Here is a 25,479-nt window from a genome sequence, read left to right on the forward strand (position 1 = left end):
GAGGGGCGGCGGTACGTGTCCTCCGACCTTTTCATACCCCCACTATCCACGTCGGCGTGGAGTTGAGAATAGAAAGTGTGGCGAGTGCAGCGAGCCACCGAGCCCGAAGCGTGGCGAGCGGACGCGGATACCTTCACAGGTATCGGCGTCCCCTCGCGGGCTTCACAGGTATCCGCGGGGCTCGCCACACTTTCTATTCTCAACTCCACGCCGACGTGGATAGTGGGGGTATGAAAAGGTCGGAGGATACGTACCGCCGCCGCTCGCCACGCTTCAGGTTCACGTTTATAGTGGGGGGGTGGCGTGGGGGTGCATTTAACATTGTAAGCACCCATTTGGGTGCTTATACAATGTTTCATTGCTTAGGGGGCCAAAATCGCGTCGCATCGCATGCCATCGGGTGCATGGCATGCGATGCGATAAAGACATTGCGCGATGTAAATCGGGGGCGCCGCTATAATACACACGTACCAAAATCTTAATTTCCAATTAAGTCACATCACTGGATGTGGTAAATATGTTAGGCAGAACAACAAAATAAAGTACAGATTAAGTGGGAAGCTTGGAGAGAGACACAGTACCAATCACCTCCTGTCATTTTTCAAGCCCAGACTGTAAAATGACATTTAGGACCCAACTGGTTTGATACATCTCCTACTAAATGATAGTGCCAGCTTGGCCTTCCTTGTGATCCAGGTATGAATAGGACTATACGATTATAAGACTTTGATTCGGGACAGTGTTTATTAAATCCTCTTGGGCACGCAGGCAGCCATGTCAGCTGCTAATGTCCCATCGCGCATATAATTGTACAGTGTACAGAACGTCATGCACCGGATTACTTTGACAAGTGTTTTCTATTAGTCAGAGTTACGGACATGCACAGTACACTGTGCTATTCTAAGCTCCACGACAGAGGGCGAGGCGCCGGGGAGAAGCAGTCAGTACACATGAGCTCCACGACAGAGGGCGAGGCGCCGGGGAGAAGCAGTCAGTACACATGGAAGCCCTCTCTCCTGCATGTTGCAACTCATAATTCACAAAGCCTCTCTCCAGTGATCACAGATACACGCTAGATCGCATATTTTATATTAATATGAGGAGCGGGGACTCAATTTTTCAGAAAGCTTGGATCCCTGGGGACGCGCTCCGCTGCTATTGGCCCAGCTGCAGAGAGAACTATAGAAGTAGGGTATTCCGGCATACCTGTGGCACCTTTCAGCAATGCAGCACTTGTGCGACCTAGCACTACAGGGAGAGGCGGGTCCAGCACCCGACACAACAAGGACACTGGCACCCAGGCATGAAGATGTACCCGGCGCCTTGGCAACACAGGAGGCTGGGGGACTCAGTACGCAGGGTGAAGGGGGCAGCAAAGAGAGTTGAGAAGACTGTGACACAGCGAGTGCTGCAGAGCCACTGACCTGGAGGAAAGTGTTTAATAAGCAGAGGGAAGGGGGGTGCAGGCCTGGGGTCTTCTGGTGTGGAGAGTGCAAGTTCAGGTAACAATACAAACAGTATGGGGGCTCAGGTACAGCTCTGTTACCCCCCCTCCTTACCCCAGCTGATCTCTCCTATTTTCCCCTTCCCTACCACCAGCATTGCCTGCCCCTTCCCCCCCCATACTACCCTACCTGATCTCTCCTCTTATTCCCTTTCCTACCACCAGCACTGCCTGCCTCTACCCCCCAGTACTTCCCCAGCTGATCTTTCCTCTTATCCCCTACAACCAGCACTGCCTGCACCCATCCCCCTCCTTACTAACAGCACTGCCTGCCCCTATCCCCCTCCTTGCCCCCCCCAGTACTGCCCCAGCTGATCTCTCATCTTATCCCCTTCCCTACCACCAGCTCTGCCTGCACCCATCCCCCTCCTTACCCCCCAGTTCTACCGCAGCTGATCTCTCCTCCCCTACAACCAGCACTGCCTGCACCCATCCCCCTCCTTACTAACAGCGCTGCCTGCCCTTTTCCCCCTGCTTGCCCCCCCAGTACTGCCCCAACTGATCACTCCTCTTATCCCCTTCCCTACCACCAGCTCTGCCTGCACCCATCCCCCTCCTTACCCCCGTTCTACCGCAGCTGATCTCTCCTCTTATCCTCTCCCTTCTAACAGCACTGCCTGGCTGTACGGAGTGCAATCTCAGTGTTCCCAGGTTTCGCAGTACTGTTCCTCAGCTAGACAATGTCCTTTCGCCGCTGTGAACTCTCTGATGTATGACCAGACTTGACTTTAGCTTAAAAAAGTCCCCACAGTCAGGGCAGGAATACCGCCTTAAGTCCTTGTGAGTTTTCCTGTGGGTGACCAGATGTGACTGTCTGATAAAGTTCTCCCCGCATTCCGGGCAGGAAAAGGTTTCCCTTTCGTTGTGGAACTTTTGATGCACGATGAGACTTTCTTTCTGCACAAAAAGCTTTCCGCATTCAGTACATTTATATGGCTTTTTATTAGTGCGAAGTCTCTGGGAGGTCCGTGGTGACTTTTCTCTCAAATGACTTTGCCGATGCAGGGCGAGAGAGGATTTATTATTGAAGAAAACCCTGCAGACCGCACAGGAAAATGCCACCCAGCGCATTGTACGCTTAGCGGTCGGGAATTTTTGACCCGCTACACACTTTGTGGTACGGACCAAAGCATTCTCGTCTTTCTGAAGAGCTGGGACCTGCTTTTGCTTATCGTCTTCTGTTGTCCCCCGATTGGGGCAGATTTCCCTATTAACATCAGCTGTAAGACAGAAATGTTTGCACTATAATAGAAATAAGGTACATATAATATGTTTAGATATTGGCTCTAGCTATATTATCAAAAAAATAAAACATGTTTAAAACAGGATTTTGGTAGTCACCGTTAAATCAATTTTTTCGATTCCGCAGGGGACACTGTAATGTAGAATTTACAGTGGGTGGGCATAGAAGTATGGTAACTGGGAGCTGGCACTTTAAATAATCTGAGTAGTGTTTCAGCTCCTCCCTTCTATGCCCCTCCCCAACTCAGTCTTCGTACACTGCGGAAGAGAGCTGGAAATTCAAGAGAGAAGGAGAAAAGCAACACATAAACCTAACACAAACAGGTGTAAACAGAACAAGGACAAGGAAACTGACAAAAGCAGAACCGCAGAACAAAAACAATATGCTGGCACTACGTAAGTCATGGTTAAGCGATCACCGACGGTGAATAGATGCCATGCGCATGCAGTGAGAAGTCAGCGTGGCATTATCCCAGCATCTCTGTATGTGCTGGGCATGTCCCCTAGAGTGCCGGACAGGGAGCATGAAACCAGTCACGCCCCTCCCTAAATAACCACACCCCTTTTTGGGAGTGCACTTGCTTTGAGCGGGAAGAAGTGCCTCCGCTCCCGGACAGTGCCCTGTCTGCGGTGCACCCTAGAGTGAACACTAATAAGAAGTATTTAGTGAAATATGAAGGAGTGGCCATACACAGTATTAGAGGATTACTCACCTTGGTTGATGTCTACAAGGACTTCTTCTTCCTTAGTTTTTACACTGATCTCCTCATCCTCAACTTCAGATTTAATAAGAACATTAAGACCTCCAGGGCTGCCGTCCTATACAACGTACAAAACAATGATGTATAAACTCCAGTAAAGAACCCAGAAGAAGTAAATAATTTATGCCCCATCTGAGCAAATGTAAGTAGGTCTGGAGCTGCCACTAATCTGCGACTGAGACGGGCTGGAAGTGGTCAGCGCTGTCATCAGAGACTCACCGCAAAACCAACTGGGCGCGCCTGCATCTGTTTTTTAGACACACCCTGGAAATGCCATGTCCCCGCCCACAAACGCTGGCTTCCTGTCAGTCAAACTGCAGCTACATTGTGTTTGGGATCCATCTGCATTTTTGGTTGTTAATTTCTCTTGCACGTGCGCAACGCTAACGCTACGCAAGGACAGTCATCCGATAAATTGCTCGATTTGCGAATTCTCTAATTAATTAAAAAGTAAGCGCAGTCTAAGGGACGTTGACTCCTCGCTGAAGGGGCACAGTCCCGGCAACGCAGGCATTCAGGACTGTTTAAGGGGGGGGGGGGGGGGTTGCCCCCGTCAGCCAGGAATATCAATTCCATATCTCGCACATTAGCAATGCAATCGCAAAACGTAGGGGCGGCTTTGTCCTGTGCTGGGCGGCCCTCACACACTACCACCAGCAGCTGCAGTTTTGGAACTCTTCACAAACCTACACCTGCAGCTGAATCAGGCCCTCTGACTGGCAGGGGGAGGGGTTATGTGGTCTCAGGACGGGGAACCACTTTATCCTGTGTATGAGTAGCATCCGTGTTCCGTGGCTGGGCAGAAACCTCATGACATACAAGGGACCTTGCTAACATTTTCTAGGGAGCAATAAACCTTTAAAAACATTCCATAGTATCTTTTACCTTTGAAGCCCAAAGGGGCTATGAAGGTCATTCTGGCTTCCTCACTAAATAGCGAGTTTGGTCCCGTCCCGATGGTTGCCATCAAAGACCAAGCGCATGTGCAGGTCCCCTTTGTGACCGGCTTTGGCGACTTGCATAGTCGTCGAGTCGTTCACAGGGATCGGCGGCGAACTGGGGGTGGATGGTGATGGGGACCACCCATGGTGGAAACCGCCAAGCGTTCCCCTGGGTATGCGGACGGGCCGATGTGAAAAGTCAGTTCCCACTCAGCGACCAGCGAATGATTTCTCCTGCTGCGGAAACATGTGAGGGGATGTGATATATATTTGTTACACACCCCCTCGCATGTTAACGATGGGACTCGTGGAAGAGGGGGGGGGGGGGGGGGAGCAGGTATCTTTGCAGTTTACGGAGTCAACCAGAATTAGCCCCTATATTAGATATTCCGCCATGGGGTAACTCATGCCCCCATTTATCATGATCGCATTTACAATGCGATCTGGGTGTAATATTACCACCCAGGATCGCATTGTAAAATGCAATCACATCACTGGGATGTTGCAATTTTGAGGGCGCAGGGCTCCGACGGCGCTGAGCCGGAAGCCGGGGGGTCTGCGCATGCGCGGTTATACTCTGACTCCTCTGACCACACTGCCCTGCAGTCAGTGCGATCCCGTAGCCATAGGCTACAATGGGCTATCGCCATATCAGAATGACGATAGCCCAGGGGTGTGAAGCAAGGGAAACCTATGGGAGGGATGCGGCCGGCGGCGGTGCGGGGGGTGGAATCTGAGATTCCTGCTGTGGTCCCCCTTTTGTTACATTTGGGGGATACTTAATATTTGCGGCTAAACCTATGGGGGGGGATTTAGCCTCAAATATTCTTTGACAAATGGGCCCCAAAGGGAGTAGGTAAACTACTTTTGATAATATTTAGCGGAAGCAAAGAAATGTATTTTACCAATGTGGGAACAACCAACCACCCCACTCAGTGTCACTGGAGCGCTGCCAATACCCAGCCTGGGAATAAGCATCTGTATCACCGGGCAGAATATAAATGTATGAACATTGGTGACAGCAGTAGTTCTCTAACTGCAGCAATGACCAGATCACTTCAGCCAGCCCCGCACTTACTGGGAAGGCCTTTCCCGAGGTTACAGTACGGCCACGCAGACGCTACAAGGCTAACCAAGCTATGGAACAGATCAGCAGGTGAGCCCTGTCACGGCAGTGACACCAGTATCTGCCACTGAATCTTTCACTGGAACCCTGACATTGAGCTTACCCCATCACTGTCATGATAATCTTCCTCTTCATCGTCATAATCTTCAGCTTTGTAATGCCTTCTGGATCCATCTGCACAAAACACAACAGTGGGGGTCGTCTATGTTCTCTTTACCAAGGCAACACAGGAAAAGATAGCAACAGTTTGCATGCACGGGATCTAGCAGCATCGCAAGAGCTCCAAAGCCGGCAGCCGGCACAGCTAGGGACACACACACCTGCTGTGGTGATGACGTAACGGCAATGGTCGCGATCAACAGCTGCATGTGTTGGAATGGTCTGTGCCAATGAGGGTTCATACATTATAGAGGAGATCGGCACAACCAAGCAGGAGATGTTGGCTCAGTAAGTGTGTCCTGAATTCTACACTTGATTGGGTAGGGCCTATATCCAATCAGCTGCTGCAAACAATGCACACCCCTGAGAACGGCCATGACCATTTCAGTCTCTGGGGAAAATGTATCAATACTTTCAGAGATAAAGTACCACCCAGGGTTCCTATGAAGTCAGGAAGTGTGTACAGGTGATTTGTAGGGGTCATAAGTAGAAATGCCTATACCGGGGCATTTTTTTTTCCAATCCTGGGTGGGTGTGGCCTGGAGGGGGTATGGGGTTGGGCGGTCAGGCGGCCGGTATTGGCAGGCAGTCAGTGCGGGTGGGGGCGGTGCGGCAAGGCATAGCGGGTACCCTAGTTGTAAGATGGATGTTCATTGGCCCAGCTGCACAGCCAACCAGATGCTCGTAGTTACCTATGTTATGCAAATGAAGGGGCGGACCAGTGATCAGTCTGCCATAAAATCTTTCCAGTCTTTACAGACAATCGGGCTTAAGGGAAGTCGTCCCCAAAAATTGGCCCAATTGCTTGTCAATAAATGGGAATGTTCAGGGCCCACAACCAATTTTTGTAAGACCTTAAACATCAAAAAGGATTTGTGTATCAGAATCAATATTATGGTTCCATAAACAGTATTTACCCGTGTCGTTACCGATAGGGATTTCCTCCTCTTCTTCCTTAAACTGCTGGTCATCGTCACCAATGTGAACGAGTACGATGTCCTGGTTCAGAACCTTCAAAACACACAAAACAATACAATGACAACCAGATACAGTTACACACTGCCAAATACATAGTCATCTAGGTTTGTTTGGTTATGCGATCGTTAGGTCGACAGTGTTTACGTCGATGGTCGACACAAGCAAAATGTCTACATGGATAGAAACGAACATGAGTTTTGCATTCATTTTTTATATTACCACCTCCTGAGGTTTTCAGGTTACACTAGATGTGACGGCATCAATAAGTGGCATTTACCTCATAATCCTCCTCCTCTTCCTCCTCCTCCTCACAATCCGACATGGACGCTCTCTCCGGTGTATGTATCTGACTGGATTCACCTATAGGAAACACTCAGACTGAATACCTTTTATAAATATTGCATAGGTACTGTAAGTGATCTGGGCAGGTCCTCACAATCACCCACACTCGCCCCAGTCACCCGTTATTCCTGGAGATAAACGCCCACAGTCCGTGTGGAATAGAAAGTCTCCCCTTACCCAGTGATGTGAGCGGCCGGTGATTCTCTGTCATGGCTGCTGCGTATAGATCCTGGTATCCGTCTAATTCCTTCCACTCCTCCAGGGAACAATGGGCTGGGACATCCTGACACCTTATCGGATCCTAACACACAGAGCAAGTCAGCCATCAGTAACAGAAGATAACCGGTCAGTGCAGAAGGATCATCTTATTATACAGCTCTGGTGACATAACCAGTTTCTCTAATACACTGCGTAAGGGAATATCTATATGTGGACTATGCAGGACTATGATTTATACACATGTAGGGGTACTTTATTTAACACAGTAAGGAGTCCCCATCCACCCTGTTCTAGATGGCATACAGTCGCTAGGTCGACACTAAAAACATCGACATTCATTAGGTCATAGTGTTCATTCTAGCACCCGCTATCTTTGAAAACCCATGCAGTTCTTCTTCCCTGTCGCTGTCTGCTGTGGTGTTTCCAGCACAGGTCTGGTTTGCTTGTCAGTGCTGATATACAGACCACACTGTGCTAGAAGCACTACAGCAGACAGCGACACCCCAGGCAGGGAAGAGGAACTGCATGGGTTTTCAAAGATAGCGGGTGCTAGAATGAACACTGAGGTCAACCACAAAAGGTTGATAAGGCCTTGGTCGACACATGGATAGGTCGACATGGCTACAGCCGACCAGGTCAAAAGGTTGACACAAATGTTAGGACGACCAGCAAAAGGTTGACACGCATTTTTCACACATTTTATTTTTTTGCAGGCAGACAGGCGGTATTTCATACCTTACCATCTGCTAGGGCAGTGGTCAGGGAACTTGTTTACCTTTTGCCCCCCCCCCCCAAAATATTTAGATATGCCGAAGTTATCACCCCCCCCCCCCCCCGACTATGCAAGTCGCCATGTCCGTTTGCAAACAGAACCTGCACATGCACATAAATGTTATGAACAAGTGCAGAGATAAAAGATCAGATCCTATATACACAGCATTCAGTAAAATGCTCTAATGACAGCTACACCCCACACTATGTACAGGGGCCCCATCTCAGCCCTGAGCCCCCCGCCGCCACCATGCTGGCTGTGATTAACTGCAATAATCCCTTTAAGCCGTCCTCCCGGGCCGCTCTCCCTCCTGCCACCCACTCATGGCATAGCACAGCCCCTGGCAGCACGGACAGGCCCCACCCTCCTCTCTACAGCATTGTACTGGCGCTGCCCTGCCCAGGTCTCCTCCATCCTCTGACACCTCTGGAGCCTGCACACAGCATCTCCCGTCACCTCTGGGCGCTGCTAACTGCTCGCACTGTTAGGGGACACAGGCAGGCACGTCCACTCTGCTAGCCAAGCTACGCCCCCTGTCTTGTGCATATCTGAGCGATGTTCCGCCAGGCAGCTGCTCCCTCCCTACTTCAACAGCCGCTCATTATATACGCATATGTAATGAGCGGCTGCGGAAGGAAGCGCAGGGCCGATCGCGCTGCCGAGACACAGCCAGACATGCATATAGAATAGATTCATATGCATGCCTGGCTGTGTCTCCAATACCCCCAGGAACTTAAATTTTACTCCAGTTTCCCAACCACTGCACTGGGGCATGGTGGGAGACTATAATAGTGTGCCGAGTGCAGCGAAGCACTGTGCCTGAAGCATGGTGAGCACAGCGTGGGGACGCGGTACACTGTGACAGTGTGCATGTCGACTTACGTAGATATTTGGGATAAAAAAAACATGAAAAACTTATGTTCACCCTCCCATTGCGTCATAATGCTTGTATCGACCTTTTGACCCTATGACCCATACCTGCTCTAGATTTCTTGAGTCTGCATACCGGGTTATTGCCGTGTCCAGGTGCGGTGTGAAAGCACCAAACTGAATAACCCATGTCGACAAACCCAGGTTATAAGAAGGGGTAAACCCGGGTCATCCTGTGTATAATGGGCAACCCGGGATTAGCGTCCAAGCGCCCAACCCTGCTTTGCGAAGGTGAAGTACCGCCAGTGACCACTAGGGGCCACTCTGCGGACCAAATTACTTCTTTGTTTGCCAAAATATGTTATAACAGAAAGCAATTTTTGCAGGGACACTGATCTGTTTCAAAGTTGCTGGATATGAACTGAAGAGAGGGAGCTGTGAAGACAGAGATTGGAGGTAGTAGCAGATAGGGACCGGGGTGGGGTGGAGAGTTAGTGGGATAAAAACTATCACAGCTCAAAGTGAAAGCACATTGCAGAAGCCGACCATTGACAGGCTTTTAAGTAGTTACTGATATAATAAGATGGCCTCCCCAGAACTTAACACAATTTCTAGTTGGTGCGGCAAAATTCAATCCGGTACTTGTGTGGTATCGCAGCGCGCATCGCAGACCATAAGGCATGCGATGCAATATCGCGCGATATTCCCCAATGTCATACAATTTTAAAATTACAATGCGATGGGATGCGATTATAACTTGTATAAGCACCCTAATGGATGCTTACAATGTTAAATGCACCCCCACTATGAACGTGAACTGGAAGCGTGGCGAGCGCAGCGGTACGCGTCCTCCGACCTTTTCATACCCCCACTATCCACGTCGGCGTGGAGTTGATTTTATAAAGTGTGGCGAGCGCAGCGAGCCCCGCTCATAACTTCACAGGTATACGCCTCCCCTTGCCACACTTCGGGCACGGTGGCTCGCTGCACTTGCCACACTTTATATAATCAACGCCACGCCGATGTGGATAGTGGGGGTATTCGGGTTCATGTTTATACTGGGGGGTGGCGTGGGGGTGCATTTAACATTGTAACTACCCATTAGGGTGCTTATACAATTTAACATTGTATAGGGGGCTTAAATCGCAGTACATCGGGTGTATAGCATGCGATGCGATGAAAAATTGCATGACTAAATATCGGGGGCTCCGTAATAATACGCAAGTACCTTCAATCCTGACCGATTTGTTCGCCAGGTGAAAAAAATCAGTATTCAATCACGCGCGGTTTCAACCATTTTTTGCCTTTGCCATTTAAATTGTGGTGGTGCAAACGGCTGTGAATTCACCAAAACCACATAAATTCATGGCACTTTCGCTGATGGACGCGGTGTTCGCTGACGCAGAATTTTTCCGCCCAGGCGAAAAGTGCAGATTTTTCATCGGGTAAAAAATACGGTCGATATTGAATACCCCCCTATAGTGTCCATGGGAGCACAGTTACGAGCATTGATTTGATTTAATTAAAGTTACCAACTTCGAGAATGTCGCGGAATCTGGTTTGCCGGCTTTGTAGGCGCTGACGTGATCTTGCCACTTTCCTGTTGGCTTTTCGATTGTTTTCTCTGTGACGGGCAATTTGCTGAGGAGTCATGGCGATGGCGATATCGCTCCCGTTCTCTTTGGTCATCGGACATAGTTAGACGACGTGCCTTATCCCTCTCTGCCCTTCGTCGTTTCGCTGCTACTTGCTTCGCGATTTCTTCCACAGCGGACATTTGCCTTTTAGGAGGCATCGCAGTTACACTTTGTTGCTCCGATTAATTAGTCTAGTCCTATTCATTTAACAGTAGGTACAAATAAAAAGAATGGATAGAAAACAGAGTCACTTTTGAATAGCAAAAGGTCGTTATAAATAATAACATACGCCAAACAAACCAGGCCAAGAAATGAGGACGATGCTAAAATGGGATTATAGTATACCGTCAATTGTTATCATCTGTATCATAACCACTAGATCTTAAGGTGTGTACACACAGGTCAATATGATTGCTGGCAATATATTGCTCAGTGTCCCGTTTTCATCTGCGACCAGAGATGGTCGCTGATGAAAATGACACACTGCTGGGAGAAGAGGCTGGGGAAGTCGCTGGTTGGAGGAGCAAGCTCCTCCGACCAGCGACCATTAGGGGGCTGAAAATGGGAGCGCGCACCCGTGCTCACTCCAATCGCTGGCAATATGGTCGCTCGGTTACCATATTGCCAGCGATAAGTGTACCGTGTGTACACAGCTTTATTATATTGCTTGATCGTAATATTTTTGTTTTGTATTAATATTTTTCCTGTCAATAAAAAAATGTTTCGAAAAAAAAAAAAAATGAAATGAGGACGATGTTGTTTTCCCAAGTATCCACAAAATATAGAGCCGTTAGGAGCAAACGACTTAAGGCCCCATACACCAATGCGCATGGAACTGCACATCGAATCGAAGGTAAAATACATGCGATTTGACACTTCTCATACAATTTCTCAGTCCGATATGTCGGAATCGGATGAAAAGGGCCCAAATCGCACTCGTTTATGGGCACCTGTAGAGATGAGGAGGTATATATATGACTATCCTCTCCCCTGCTTAGCATCCACGATACCCACTGGAATAATTGGTGTGCATCTCATTAGCAGGTATACGATTCATGCCATGCATCCGCAGGTTGACAATAATACCGTTTTCAGACTGCAAATGGTGGGTCGCACCCGGGATTAGGACACGGGTCCCCTCCCCAGAGCGACACGGCATATGCGGTCTGAAAGCTCCGACACAGACCCGGCTTATTGCTGTGTCAGTGATGTCACACGGGGCGGAGCTGAGCGGTGACGCGTCATGGGGGGCTTGGGAGGAGGCAGCAATTGGAGCTGACAGTGCTTCCTCGTCCATACTGTGAACGGGACCCGGGTCGCTTCACCCAGGCACCCGATCAGACTGCACTTGACACGGGTCAAAGCTGTGTTCAATTACCAGGGTTGAACTCCCGTATTGCTCGACCCAAGGTGGCCCTTGCAGACCGCACCAGGTTCAAATTGTCAACATGATAATGGTCGACACATTTTGGGGGATTTATTTTAACCCTTTCATCCTATACCACCCACTATGGACTATGACTGGGAATAGTAACCTTGCGCTAAGTTCGCTAGTCATGCACGGGGTTATGGGGCACCAATCAGGGTCACACATGGTTAAGCACATTAACACCAAAATAACTTGTGTCAGCATTTTGCTTGTGTCAACCTTTTTAACGTTCTATCTTTTCCACGGCTCCCTAATGACCATGTCAACCTAGTTACTGTTGACATACTCATGGTCGACTTGAGCCACACACTCTGCCTATGCACAGTACACAGTATTTGTACTATAATCACATAGATAGTAACACCACTAGCAACAGTATGGGACCATTAACCTGAGACCCAGGGTGACACTGTGGATACACCCCCTCCCCAGCTCTGTAATATAGTCTGTATGCCCATCACCAATGTCTCCCGCTCTTTCCAAACCCCGGCCGCCCCCATATCTCACCCTGTGCTGCCTCTGGCGAGAGCTCTATGGGACCACACACAGCCAGGTAATACCCGGACGCTGTGCTCCCCATCACGGCAGCAGCAACCCTGCACATGCGCTGGAGGGGGCCGCTTGAAGAAGACTACACTTCCCGTGAGCCTCCTGTCCACGGCCCCGCCTCCTTCAGTCGCTTCCACTACAGTCCAGCCGGCGGAGTGCTCATGTACGGGGAGCAGCAGTGAGAACGATGCATTGTGTGCCAGGTGTAGTTCCAGCAGCCGCCAATAGGTGGCGGTGGTGCAGCACAGTGTGAATGACGTCACTGCATTGTAGCTTCAAGGCACACGGAGAGTCATTCTATAATTGGCTGGTACAGTGGCGTGTACCGTTAGTTCAGCGTCTGGGACAGCCACTCAGGCTGAGCCACCACGGGTTCGAATCCTCCTCCAGTATCTGCTGTTTCAGGGGCATGGGGTGTAGCGCCTTCGGATCCGGGAGCAGCCTGAGTTTTTGGCTTTTCCACTGATACCACAATATTTTCTGCTCAAAATACATGTACACATAATATCAGCCATATAACCAGGAGGATAAGAGGGGGCAGGACGGAGTCTGTGTAGAGAGTGAGACCAATTGTTCTAAATATACATTTTATTCACTGTCAGAAAATTACTTTAAACAGCAAAATATGGTAAAAATAAAAAAAAGTGAATATAATTTGGAGCTGTGTGTCTGTGTCGCTGGACACTTAAGGTGCCCGTGTCAGCAGATTTCCGCATACACAATTTTTTTTAGAAACTCATGTTGACCTTTTCCTGTGTTGACCTTTTTCATGCAGCCTTTTGGCTTGTGTCGACCTTTTGTCCACGTTAACTTAAACCAGGTCGATCTTTATCATGTGTCGACCTTTTCACTGCCGACCTAATTACTGTCGACTTAATGATCCTCACCCCTGGTCACAGTGCCTATAAACTGATATGTAGGAGAGGAGACAAGTCCCGAAAAATAAAATATCATAAATTCCCAAACGTTGTGCAAAAGAAGCAGCCTCTGTGTTCTCCTTCACATTCAGAGAGCGCACTCAGGGCAGGTAGCCAAGATGGCTCCCGAAGAGGCATAAGGAGGAGGGGCAGTGGTGGACCGAGGTCATACTTGCCGACTTTGGCTGGTTTCACACACTCCGGCTCCTGCCGGACGGTGAAATCCCGCACGGCCAGGGAGCCGTGCCGCACACATTAGTTGTGAATGGACACTATTGTGTCCGTTCACACGGGACGGCCACGGCCCGGCCGCACGGCTGCAGCCGGATCCCACCACCGGAAGGGACCGCTGCCGGGCTGTGGCCATCCCCTCCATGATAAACTACTGTGTGCGGCACGGCTCCCTGGCCGTGCGGGATTTCACCGTCCGGCAGGAGCCGGAGTGTGTGAAACCAGCCTGAGGCATACTCCTTTCCGGGAGAAGCCCGGAGAGGAGTGAAAGGGGGCGGGTAGAGGCTGCGTTTTGGGGGCGGGGCACGGGTGATGTCATCAAGCCCCGCCCCCATGACGGCTGAAGCCTCAATTTGCGGGTCCGTGGGTGGGGGAGGGGCTAAAAATGACGCAAATCGCGTCATTTAGCCCCGCCCCCTCCCCGCGGACCCGCGAAAGTCACAGTTTTTAGACCGCGGGGAGAGGGGGAGCCGGGGCTGTAGGGAAATGCGGGAGACTTGCCCCCCTTCCCGGGGGACCCGATTTGCGGGACCCTCCCGGCCATTCCGGGAGGGTAGGCAAGTATGACCGAGGTCCAAACGGCGCGAGCAGGGGGCAGGCAGGTATGCCTGACCCCCTTTTCACACCTGGAACCACGGACAGCCAGTTAGGAGAAGCGTGGGGAGTCTGGCAGGGAGGGGTATACACAGCAAAGCCAGTGGGTGAGGCAGCATTTGGCACAGGCAGAGCCAGGACGCAGACCCCACCCACCCATCCCATTTAGTATTTCTAGGGTTCGGGACCCATAATGATTGTGCGATATGTACTGTACTGTTCAAAAATAATAATAAAGGAAAATAATAAAGGAAACAAGCAAATTAACTCGATCACGTATGAATACATTGTTGTACTGATTACAAGAGTGTATTTAGCGGCGGTCGGGTAACCGGCGTTAAAGGGAAATGGTTTTAATGTTATGCAATATTGTCACAGTTGAGTATTTTAAACATGTCGCAGGGCGGGAAGAAGCGGTGCGCAAGGCATCGGGACAGGAGGAGCCAGCTGAGGTTTACAGATTCACCCTCGATCGGGCCGCACGCCAGGCAAGGGGGTGATCGGCGGTGGCTGGCTCACAGGTAAGGGGTGCAGCCAAGGGCCTACAGCGCAGGTGGGGGGCACGCCCCGCGGTTTAAATCAATGAAGGTCATTGACCGGTTGCTTGCATTGCCCACCGTTCTCTGTCCCTACCCTGCAAAGGTAATTAAGGTGTGGTTAATAAACTATGGCCAATGATTCAATCCCACGCACTGGGTCTGAGCATTATTTCCGTTGGGGGTGGGAGTGAGGTTACAGGAGGGGCACAGCACACCGCCCTCTCCTCCTTAAGTCATACAGGTAGAGTCTGACAACAGGAATAATAGGCGCTACATGATAATGTATTTATAGCATTCCTCCCAACTGTCCCATTTACAGCGGTACGGTCCCGCTATTTGGAGCCTGCCCTGATGTCCCTCCCGTGGGTGACAGTTGGGGGAGGTGACCATGGCTGCTCTGCTTTGTGGAGCAGCCGGTGATTGCTGGATAGGTGCCGTGCGCAGCGAGGAGAGACGGGGCTGGGTACACCGCCAAAGAGGATGGAAAACCCGGGGCCTCGATCCCCAGTCCTGCCCCCATTGCACATAGCCCCACCCCTTTCCAGGGCCAGCTGCGTGCAGGTCCCACTGCTCTATTGTTAAAAGTTGGAAGGTATGTTGACTCCTGGCCATGTTTCTGCGCCGCAACCGCAAACATAAGGGGCTCATACAGCATGGCCATTGCTATACAGTCTGTTTGACACTTGTCAGGTTCTGAGGAGAACACATAGTACTGAGTGTGAGCATTGCATCTTATAGGAGGCATACAATGCACAGTTCCCCAAACTCTGCTGCTACAGTTCATGTTTTAAGGATATCCATATTTGAGTCCAAACTGTTAAATCATATTGACTGAGGTTCTAATGAAGGCATATGTGCTCAAACAGGGATATCATTAAAACCTGGTAAGCTGCAATCTTGACAGCTTCCTGAGCCAACCAGAATCAGGCCGAGTGGGAGGCTGAGCCGGAGGGCAGGGTGCCATGTGCCCCCCGGGCCACTCTGCCATCTAGTGTACAGGAGACAGAAGGGCAGATCCGTGGCTATTTGAAATATTGCGCCTGCTCGCGGTCCGGCAGCCAATCGGGAGTGGCAGCTCGTGATTGGCTGCCACTCCACAATCTGGAAAAGAGATTTCAAATAGTGCCAAGGACCTGCTGGTCCGTCTAGATGGCTCTCTAACAGTGACGGTGTACATCTCCCTCCTGGTGTCTGATACACCGGCACCACAACACGTTCTGCCCTGCTCCAGCTGCCTGCCGATGTCTAAGACGGTCAATAAACTCCCCCTTGGCAATGAGAATTTGCAACCACCCCACCCGTGGCATCAAGCAGGAAACCCCTATCAATTAACATATAGGTAAGTGGCACTTAAATGACATAATATTTAATAGCCATTATGGTGTGGTATACTATAATGGGTGTGTGACATGTAATAGGCATTACAGTGTGTGGTATATGTAATGGGCATTAAGGTGTTTGGAATAATGTGTAATGGGTATTATGGTGTGTGGCATAATGTGTAATGGGTATTATGGCATGTGGTATACTATAATGGGTGTGTGACATGTAATAGGCATTACAGTGTGTGGTATATCTAATGGGCATTATGGTGTTTGGAATAATGCGTAATGGGTATTATGGTGTGTGGCATAATGTGTAATGGGTATTATGGCATGTGGTATACTATAATGGGTGTGTGACATGTAATAGGCATTACAGTGTGTGGTATATGTAATGGGCATTATGGTGTTTGGAATAATGTGTAATGGGTATTATGGTGTGTGGCATAATGTGTAATGGGTATTATGGCATGTGGTATACTATAATGGGTGTGTGACATGTAATAGGCATTACAGTGTGTGGTATATGTAATGGGCATTATGGTGTTTGGAATAATGTGTAATGGGTATTATGGTGTGTGGCATAATGTGTAATGGGTATTATGGCATGTGGTATACTATAATGGGTGTGTGACATGTAATAGGCATTACAGTGTGTGGTATATGTAATGGGCATTATGGTGTTTGGAATAATGTGTAATGGGTATTATGGTGTGTGGCATAATGTGTAATGGGTATTATGGCATGTGGTATACTATAATGGGTGTGTGACATGTAATAGGCATTACAGTGTGTGGTATATGTAATGGGCATTATGGTGTTTTGGATAATGTGTAATGCGCATTACAGTGTGTGGCATAATGTGTAATGGGCATTATGGTATGTCGCATAATGTGTAATGGATATTATGGCATGTGGTATACTATAATGGGTGTGTGACATGTAATAGGCATTACAGTGTGTGGTATATGTAATGGGCATTATGGTGTTTTGGATAAAGTAATGCGCATTACAGTGTGTGGCATAATGTGTAATGGGCATTATGGTATGTCGCATAATGTGTAATGGGTATTATGGCATGTGGTATACTATAATGGGTGTGTGACATGTAATAGGCATTACAGTGTGTGGTATATGTAATGGGCATTATGGTGTTTTGGATAATGTGTAATGCGCATTACAGTGTGTGGCATAATGTGTAATGGGTATTATGGCATGTGGTATACTATAATGGGTGTGTGACATGTAATAGGCATTATGGCGTAACTTTTGGGCGCGACAGGGATCCCTCCCAGGAAGCCCCGTGGCTGCCTGGGTCTCTGCGCAGGGGGACTTCCAGGTAAGACACCCGGAAATCCAGGCAGCACTGGGAATCGCAAAGGGCGGCTCTTATCGGGAGAGCTGCCCTTTGTGTTACTTATCGCATATATCAGTACATATGCGAAGAGCATTGTGACAATGGGCAGTGCTGCTTGGTACATTCCGCCCTCTATTACTCCAGGGCACCTGCTTGTGTTTGCCCCCCAAGCTAAAAGTTGGCAGCTAGCCAGCTCCTGATCAGGCCCATTGTATAGGATGGTATTTAGGCATCACAATCCAATAAGTCCATGGTTTACCTATAAATGGTTACTTAGGGTGGGTACGCAGGATCTCCTCTTCCCGACATTCCTGCATCGGTGACGCCAGCAATCCCAGCAGGCACCACTGCTCCCACAGTTCATGTCTGAGCCCCCACAGACGAGATTCTGACGTCGGGCTAATGACGGTCGTAATCCCGACTGCCGCTGCGTTATTCCAGTGGTTCTCAAACTCAGTCCTCAGGACCCCACACAGTTCACGTTTTCCAGGTCACCCGACAGGTGCACTCGTTACTCACCGACACATTTTAAAAGATCTACAGGTGGAGTTAATTATTTCACTTGTAATTCTGTGATGAGACCTGGAAAACATGCACTGTGTGGGGTCCTGAGGACCGACTTTGAGAACCTGTGTGTTATTCAATACCCATGTAGGTGTAGGAAAAAGAGAGGATAAACAGCGCACCAGTGATGAGAATCGATTGAAAATTTATTAAGAACAATGCATCAATAAACAACAATTAATGGAAATAAAAATTAAAAAGCGGGGTAAAATCGTGTATAAACTTGGTAGCGAGTAAATGAAATAATATGGGGGTCCCCCTGCAGTTGGAAGAAACAAATGGAGAGTCCGTTCCTATGTTCCCCTGGACAAATCTGTAGATGTCATAGTTACCACCCTAGATGTTAACGGGATGTCCTCGACCGAGTGTCCACAGGTCGGCCCAAGATGGCACAAATTACCGACAATAAGTGGGTTGTAAATTGCTCGGATGCTCCCAGAAGGAAAGATGATAGATGGGGAGTTGTTAATCATGTAGGTGTAGCCTATTTCCACTCAGAAACCACACGTAACAAAAGCAGATAATTACATGATTAAATTAAAACGATACATTTCCTAAGAGATGCTCTCTCCACATTTACCAAATGTAACGGTACATTAGACCAAGGCATTTGTGTCATGGCCACATCCAGTCATGGATGTGTCCATGTGACACGGCCATGTGACATGGAATCAGGAGTGTTTAAAAAAAAAAAAAATAAACCCCATCTGCTCAGAAGAATAACATATGAATAATGTTAAGGATTGGTAGCAGTTAATATATCCTATTTGCCATATACTATATCAACAATGAGATCTCAGTGTGCCCAGGTTCTGCGCTTCTGTTCCTCAGCTAGGCAATGTCCCTTTGCCGCTGTGAACTCTCTGATGTATGACCAGACTTGACTTGAGCTGAAAATGGTCCCCACAGTCGGGGCAGTCATACCGCCTCCTGCCCCTGTGAATTCTCCTGTGGGTGACCAGAAGCGACTGTCTGATAAAGTTCTCCCCGCATTCCGGGCAGGAAAATGGTTCCTTTTCGGCGTGGGACTTCTGATGCGCGAGGACACTTTCTTTCTGCACAAAAAGCTTTCCGCATTCAGTACATTTACACAGATTATTATTGGTGCGAAATCTCTTGTGGCAGACCGTCTCTGGCGACTTTTTGCTCAAATGAGTTTTCCAGTGAAGGGCGAGAGAGGATTTATCCCTGAAGAAAACCCCACAGACCGTACAGGAAAATGCCGCCCAACGCATTCTACACTTAGCGGTCGGGAACTTCTGACCCGCAGCAAATTTTATGGCATTGCCCGAAGTGTTATCGTCTTTCTGAAAGGCCGCGATCTGCTTTGGCGTATCGTCTTCAGTTGCCCCGTACTCACGTACTCACGGTGAAGTCGACAGTGGAACACATAAAAAGGTATCTTTCTCCAATGGTTTTGAAGTAAAAAGGATTTTTAATTAGACAATAAAAGATAATAAAATCCAGGATGCGGGCAGTGTCAATTTCAGAGGCAACACCAAGGTATCCAAGGGTCCGGACCTGGAACCTGTGTGAGCTTCCAATCTTACACTCACCTACTTCTCTGGAGGTAATAACACTAGTCCAGGGACAACATGTTTCGAGACTTAGGTCTCTTCCTCAGGCTCCTGGCTAGTGTGTTTCTCCTCTTCCATTTTTATACCATCTCAGTACAGAACTTCCTGTTCCGGCTCTCTGTGACCGGAAGTGGCTTCTCCGTGTCTTTTTTATTTTTCTGTTCTTCCCCGTTTACTTTATAATATTGAGGCCGTCTTTCCTAGGTCTTCATCTTATATAGGTCTCTGACCTATATAAAAGACGAAGATTCACACAGGTTCCAGGTCCGGACCCTTGGATACCTTGGTGTTGCCTCCAAAATTGACACTGCCCGCATCCTGGATTTTATTATCTTTTATTGTCGAATTAAAAATCCTTTTTACTTCAAAGCCATTGGAGAAAGATACCTTTTTATGTGTTCCACTGTCGACTTCACCGTGAGTACGGGTACGCTACCCAACCCCAAAGATACCGTTATAAGTGTATAAAGCTGGTTTTCTGAGTGAGTTGGGGTACGCTTTAATGTGAACCCACTTTTGAAAGGAAAAAAAAGCATTATAAAAATGTCCTGGTTGAAACAGGTTCACACATTGTTTTTTGTGTATGTTTCCCTTTTTTCTCATCCTATACGCCGACCGAGGGGAGACATAAGTGATTATTCTTGGAGAAGAAAGAAATCCCAAATCTACCAGAAGAGGACTGATTTTTATATTTTTTTGGGTTTTATTAAGGTTTGGAAAAAAAAAAATTTGATGGCAAGCTGGAATTATGCCACTGGATGTTTGGGAGGAGCAGTATCCACCAGACACAATGTGGAAAGGGAATCCTGGGGGGGGGAGCAAGGTGGGACCGTGGGTGATAATACACCTGGAGCAAGAGGGTCCAAAATGGGGTGAAAGGGTCCACACTGGTGATCCTGGAGGTGAAGATCGGCAGTCCAACTGACGCGTTTCACTGCCAACTGCAGCTTTATCAAAGGACTCCTTTGTCCTTTTCTGTAGTTGGCAGTGAAACGCGTCAGAGTTTGGAACCACTGAGCTAGATAATGCACAACATTTTTTTTATGTCACCCCTAGGAAAAAAAATATTTATTGATACATTTGGGAAATTGGGCCTTCCCTGTGCTGATTGGGAAGGTGCAGGCTTCCCCTTTGGGCTGCACAGACATAGCGGTCAGTATAACATGATAGGATGGCCGGGAAATGTATTGATGATTACTAGCTACTTCATGGAGGTGATATATCTATGCACAGCGCTCCATGCAGAAGCGGGCAGTGTAACTTAGTGGGCGCGTCGAAATGCCTCCGCTCAGCGCTCTGTCTGCAGTTCACCCTAGAGCAAACACTAATAGATAATGGTATGCACTGCAATATGACAGAGTATTAGACCAGTGACTCTACACAGTATTAGAGGATTACTCACCTTGGTTGATGTCTACAGGGACGACTTCTTCCTTAGCTTTCACACTTATCTCTGCCTCCTCAGGTTCAGATTTAATGTGAACATTCTGAGCTCCAGCGCTGCCGTCCTATACAACGTACATAGAACATTGTAGTTCAGATCAGAGTCGGCTCTAGGCATAGGCAAACTAGGCTGCTCAGATTGAACAGTGCTGCTCTTATACAGCAGAGCTGAGCCGGTGGGAAGCAGTCAGCGATGGCCACAATAAACATGCCTGACATAGGGGGAACCAGAGACTTCTTACTTCCCAAATATGGCCGCTGTTCCTGAAGAGAGCTGCTGTGCTTGCCTAGCTGCATAAGCTTCTCCTCCCATGGGCCTCTGCTGAGTTAGTCTGATTCCGGCAGGCTACCCAGAATGCATTAAGCCAATTACAGAACTTAGCCAATATTAATAAGTTAGCTAATACTGCCCTGCTCAGTGCAGCATGGCCCCCGCTCCCCCCCACCCCACCCTGTCATCCCTTCCTCCCTACTGATTTTGCAGTACTTGTGTATTATCACGGCGCCCAGTTTTGCTACGTACGTAGACAAATCACATCGAATGGAGCATTTAAGGGTCATGCGATGCGATGTGATTTTTAACTGTAATTTATTCACTGCTCTCTCAGACCTGGGGCATCGCATCGCATGTCCCGCAAAATCGCATGCGATTTTACAGGGTGTGTGATGCCATGACATTAGGTATACCATAATATTGTATGACATACAATGATGTTTGAGCCCCCCCCCCACTATCCACGCCACCCCGAACCGTGGCGAGCGCAGCGAGCCCTGCGAGGGGCGGGGGAACGCGTCCTCTAACCTTTTCATTCCCTCACTATCGGACGCGGACGCGGATTACTTTACATGTATTCCGTGTCCCCTCACGGGGCTCGCTGCGCTTGCCACGCTTCGGGCTCGGTGGCTCGCTCCGCTCGCCACACTATATAAAAGGTCGACTCCGTGCAGACGTGGATAGTGGGGGAATGAAAACATGCGATTTTGCGGGAGGTGCGATGCGATCCCCCGGGGCTGAGAGAGCAGTGAATAAATTACATAGGGAAATTACATAGGGAAATCGCATCGCATGTCCCTTAAAATGGCCCATGTGATGCAATGCGATTTAGCTAAGCAAATAGCTAGTGGGCGCCTTGGTAATACACAAGTACCGATTTTGCTATATAGTAAATGTCAATAGCCAAAATGGCATCGCAGTTACACTTTGTTGCTCCGATTAATTAGTCTAGTCCTATTCATTTAACAGTAGGTACAAATAAAAAGAATGGATAGAAAACAGAGTCACTTTTGAATAGCAAAAGGTCGTTATAAATAATAACATAAGCCAAACAAACCAGGCCAAGAAATGAGGACGATGCTAAAATGGGATTATAGTATACCGTCAATTGTTATCATCTGTATCATAACCACTAGATCTTAAGGTGTGTACACACAGGTCAATATGATTGCTGGCAATATATTGCTCAGTGTCCCGTTTTCATCTGCGACCAGAGATGGTCGCTGATGAAAATGACACACTGCTGGGAGAAGAGGCAGGGGAAGTCGCTGGTTGGAGGAGCAAGCTCCTCCGACCAGCGACCATTAGGGGGCTGAAAATGGGAGCGCGCACCCGTGCTCACTCCAATCGCTGGCAATATGGTCGCTCGGCCACCATATTGCCAGCGATAAGTGTACCGTGTGTACACAGCTTTATTATATTGCTTGATCGTAATATTTTTGCTTTGTATTAATATTTTTCCTGTCAATAAAAAAACGTTTCGAAAAAAAAAGAAAGAAATGAGGACGATGTTGTTTTCCCAAGTATCCACAAAATATAGAGCCGTTAGGAGCAAACGACTTAAGGCCCCATACACCAATGCAGGGGTTCTCAAACTCGATCCTCAGGACCCCACACAGTTCACATTTTCCAGGTCACCCGGCAGGTGCGTTCATTATTCATTGACACATTTTAAAAGATCCACAGTTGGAGCTAATTATTTCACTTGTGATTCTGTGAGGAGACCTGGAAAACATGCACTGCGTGGGGTGCTGAGGACCGACTTTGAGAACCTGCGTATTAATGCGACTTCTCTGAGGGGAGAAGTTGGATAATGATCTCTGCTGAACTCATCGGCAGCTTCCCAGGTTACAGGATAAATAATACAATAAAACCGTATGCAGTCGTTTTTTGTATACGATGTATCGTATGCAATCCCAGCCAAGGCTGCCAGATGTGATACATCTATAGTGCATTCTCTGAAATCTCCAGCTCTGAGGCGCATGGAACTGCACATCGAATCGAAGGTAAAATACATGCGATTTGACACTTCTCATACAATTTCTCAGTCCGATATGTCGGAATCGGATGAAAAGGGCCCAAATCGCACTCGTTTATGGGCACCTGTAGAGATGAGGAGGTATATATATGACTATCCTCTCCCCTGCTTAGCATCCACATGATACCCATTGGAACAATTGGTGTGCATCTCATTAGCAGGTATACGATTCATGCCATGCATCTGTAGGTTGACATTAATACTGTTTTCAGACTGCAAATGGTGGGTCGCACCCGGGATTAGGACACAGGTCCCCTCCCCAGAGCGACACAGCATATGCGGTCTGAAAGCTCCGACACAGACCCGGCTTATTGCTGTGTCAGTGATGTCACACGGGGCGGAGCTGAGCGGTGGCACGTCATGGGGGGCTTGGGAGGAGGCAGCAATTGGAGCTGACAGTGCTGCCTCGTCCATACTGTGAACGGGACCCGGGTCGCTTCACCCAGGCACCCGATCAGACTGCACTTGACACGGGTCAAAGCTGTGTTCAACCCTGGTCATTACCAGGGTTGAACTCCCGTATTGCTCGACCCAAGGTGGCCCTTGCAGACCGCACCAGGTTCAAATTGTCAACATGACAATGGTCGACACATTTTGGGGGATTTATTTTAACCCTTTCATCCTATACCACCCACTATGGACTATGACTGGGAATAGTAAGTTTGCTAGTCATGCACGGGGTTATGGGGCACCAATCAGGGTCACACATGGTTAAGCACATTAACACCAAAATAACTTGTGTCAGCATTTTGCTTGTGTCAACCTTTTTAACGTTCTATCTTTTCCACGGCTCCCTAATGACCATGTCAACCTAGTGACTGTTGACATACTCATGGTCGACTTGAGCCACACACCCTGCCTATGCACAGTACACAGTATTTGTACTATAATCACATAGATAGTAGCACCACTAGCAACAGTATGGGACCATTAACCCGAGACCCAGGGTGACACTGTGGATACACCCCCTCCCCAGCTCTGTAATATAGTCTGTATGCCCATCACCAATGTCTCCCGCTCTTTCCAAACCCCGGCCGCCCCCATATCTCACCCTGTGCTGCCTCTGGCGAGAGCTCTATGGGACCACACACAGCCAGGTAATACCCGGACGCTGTGCTCCCCATCACGGCAGCAGCAACCCTGCACATGCGCTGGAGGGGGCCGCTTGAAGAAGACTACACTTCCCGTGAGCCTCCAGTCCACGGCCCCGCCTCGTTCAGTCGCTTCCACTACAGTCCAATCAATGCCTCCATCATAGCAGCCGGCGGAGTGCTCATGTACTCATGCAGCACTGAGAACGATGCATTGTGTGCCAGGTGTAGTTCCAGCAGCCGTCAATAGGTGGCGCTGGTGCAGCACAGTGTGAATGACGTCACTGCATTGTAGCTTCAAGGCACACGGAGAGTCCGTCTATGAGTGGCTGGTACAGTGGCGTGTACCGTTAGTTCAGCGTCTGGGACAGCCACTCAGGCTGAGCCACCACGGGTTCGAATCCTCCTCCAGTATCTGCTGTTTCAGGGGCATGGGGTGTAGCGCCTTCGGATCCGGGAGCAGCCTGAGTTTTTGGCTTTTCCACTGATACCACAATATTTTCTGCTCAAAATACATGTACACATAATATTAGCCATATAACCAGGAGGATAAGAGGGGGCAGGACGGAGTCTGTGTAGAGAGTGAGACCAATTGTTCTAAATATACATTTTATTCACTGTCAGAAAATTACTTTAAACAGCAAAATATGGTAAAAATAAAAAAAAGTGAATATAAATTGGAGCTGTGTGTCTGTGTCACTGTACACTTAAGGTGCCCCTGTCAGCAGATTTCCGCATACACAATTTTTGGTACTTGTTTCCTAGCACGGCCACCACGATTTCTATCGTGGTAGTCGTGTCGGAAAAAATCGTGTCGGTCGCGTTGGGTGCATACCAAAACGCACACGACGCGACCGACGCGATGTACCTGATTTCTCCATAGGCTTCAATGTTAAAATAATTTAACATTGAAGCCTATGGAGAAAACGGGTCCATAGGCTTCAATGTTAAATTATTTTAACATTGAAACTGAGTCCATTTAACATAGTAAAAAATGGGAAAA

The 25,479-nt window shown here is 48.5% G+C and overlaps 1 protein-coding gene across 4 annotated transcripts; it reads right to left on the reverse strand.

The window, feature by feature from the left end:
- Positions 1–2,004: 2,004 nt before the first annotated feature.
- LOC146010198 (uncharacterized) lies at positions 2,005–24,690 on the reverse strand. 4 transcript variants are annotated; one of them, XM_083151209.1, is made up of 9 exons: positions 24,437–24,690; positions 21,033–21,138; positions 10,451–10,748; positions 7,231–7,354; positions 6,989–7,071; positions 6,651–6,744; positions 5,678–5,748; positions 3,460–3,565; positions 2,005–2,724 (listed from the first exon to the last, which is right to left on the reverse strand). In XM_083151209.1, exons 3-9 carry the CDS (start codon positions 10,601–10,603, stop codon positions 2,174–2,176), a joined length of 1,182 nt encoding a protein of 393 aa, XP_083007335.1. In that variant the 5' UTR covers positions 10,604–10,748; positions 21,033–21,138; positions 24,437–24,690; the 3' UTR covers positions 2,005–2,173. The 4 variants fall into 4 exon arrangements, with proteins under 4 accessions (XP_083007335.1, XP_083007337.1, XP_083007336.1 ...); XM_083151211.1 differs by lacking the exon at positions 10,451–10,748 and having other exon boundaries at positions 24,437–24,686; XM_083151210.1 differs by lacking the exons at positions 21,033–21,138; positions 24,437–24,690 and adding an exon at positions 12,488–12,785.
- Between the last annotated feature and the right edge of the window lie 789 nt (positions 24,691–25,479).

Source organism: Crinia signifera, chromosome 6 (genome assembly GCF_055691185.1).
Source record: "Crinia signifera chromosome 6, ASM5569118v1, whole genome shotgun sequence".
NCBI classification, from domain to species: Eukaryota; Metazoa; Chordata; class Amphibia; order Anura; family Myobatrachidae; genus Crinia; species Crinia signifera.

What these genes read in the sequence shown, in the direction of transcription:
- LOC146010198 (XM_083151209.1), bottom strand. Translation starts at nt 10,603, where the DNA reads ATGACCAAAGAGAACGGGAGCGATATCGCCATCGCCATGACTCCTCAG. An exon ending in CCGGCCGCTCACATCACTGG is followed by an intron (nt 7,072 to 7,230) that starts GTAAGGGGAGAC and finishes TGTTTCCTATAG; the next exon opens with GTGAATCCAGTCAGATACAT. An exon ending in CCTTGTAGACATCAACCAAG is followed by an intron (nt 2,725 to 3,459) that starts GTGAGTAATCCT and finishes TCTGTCTTACAG; the next exon opens with CTGATGTTAATAGGGAAATC.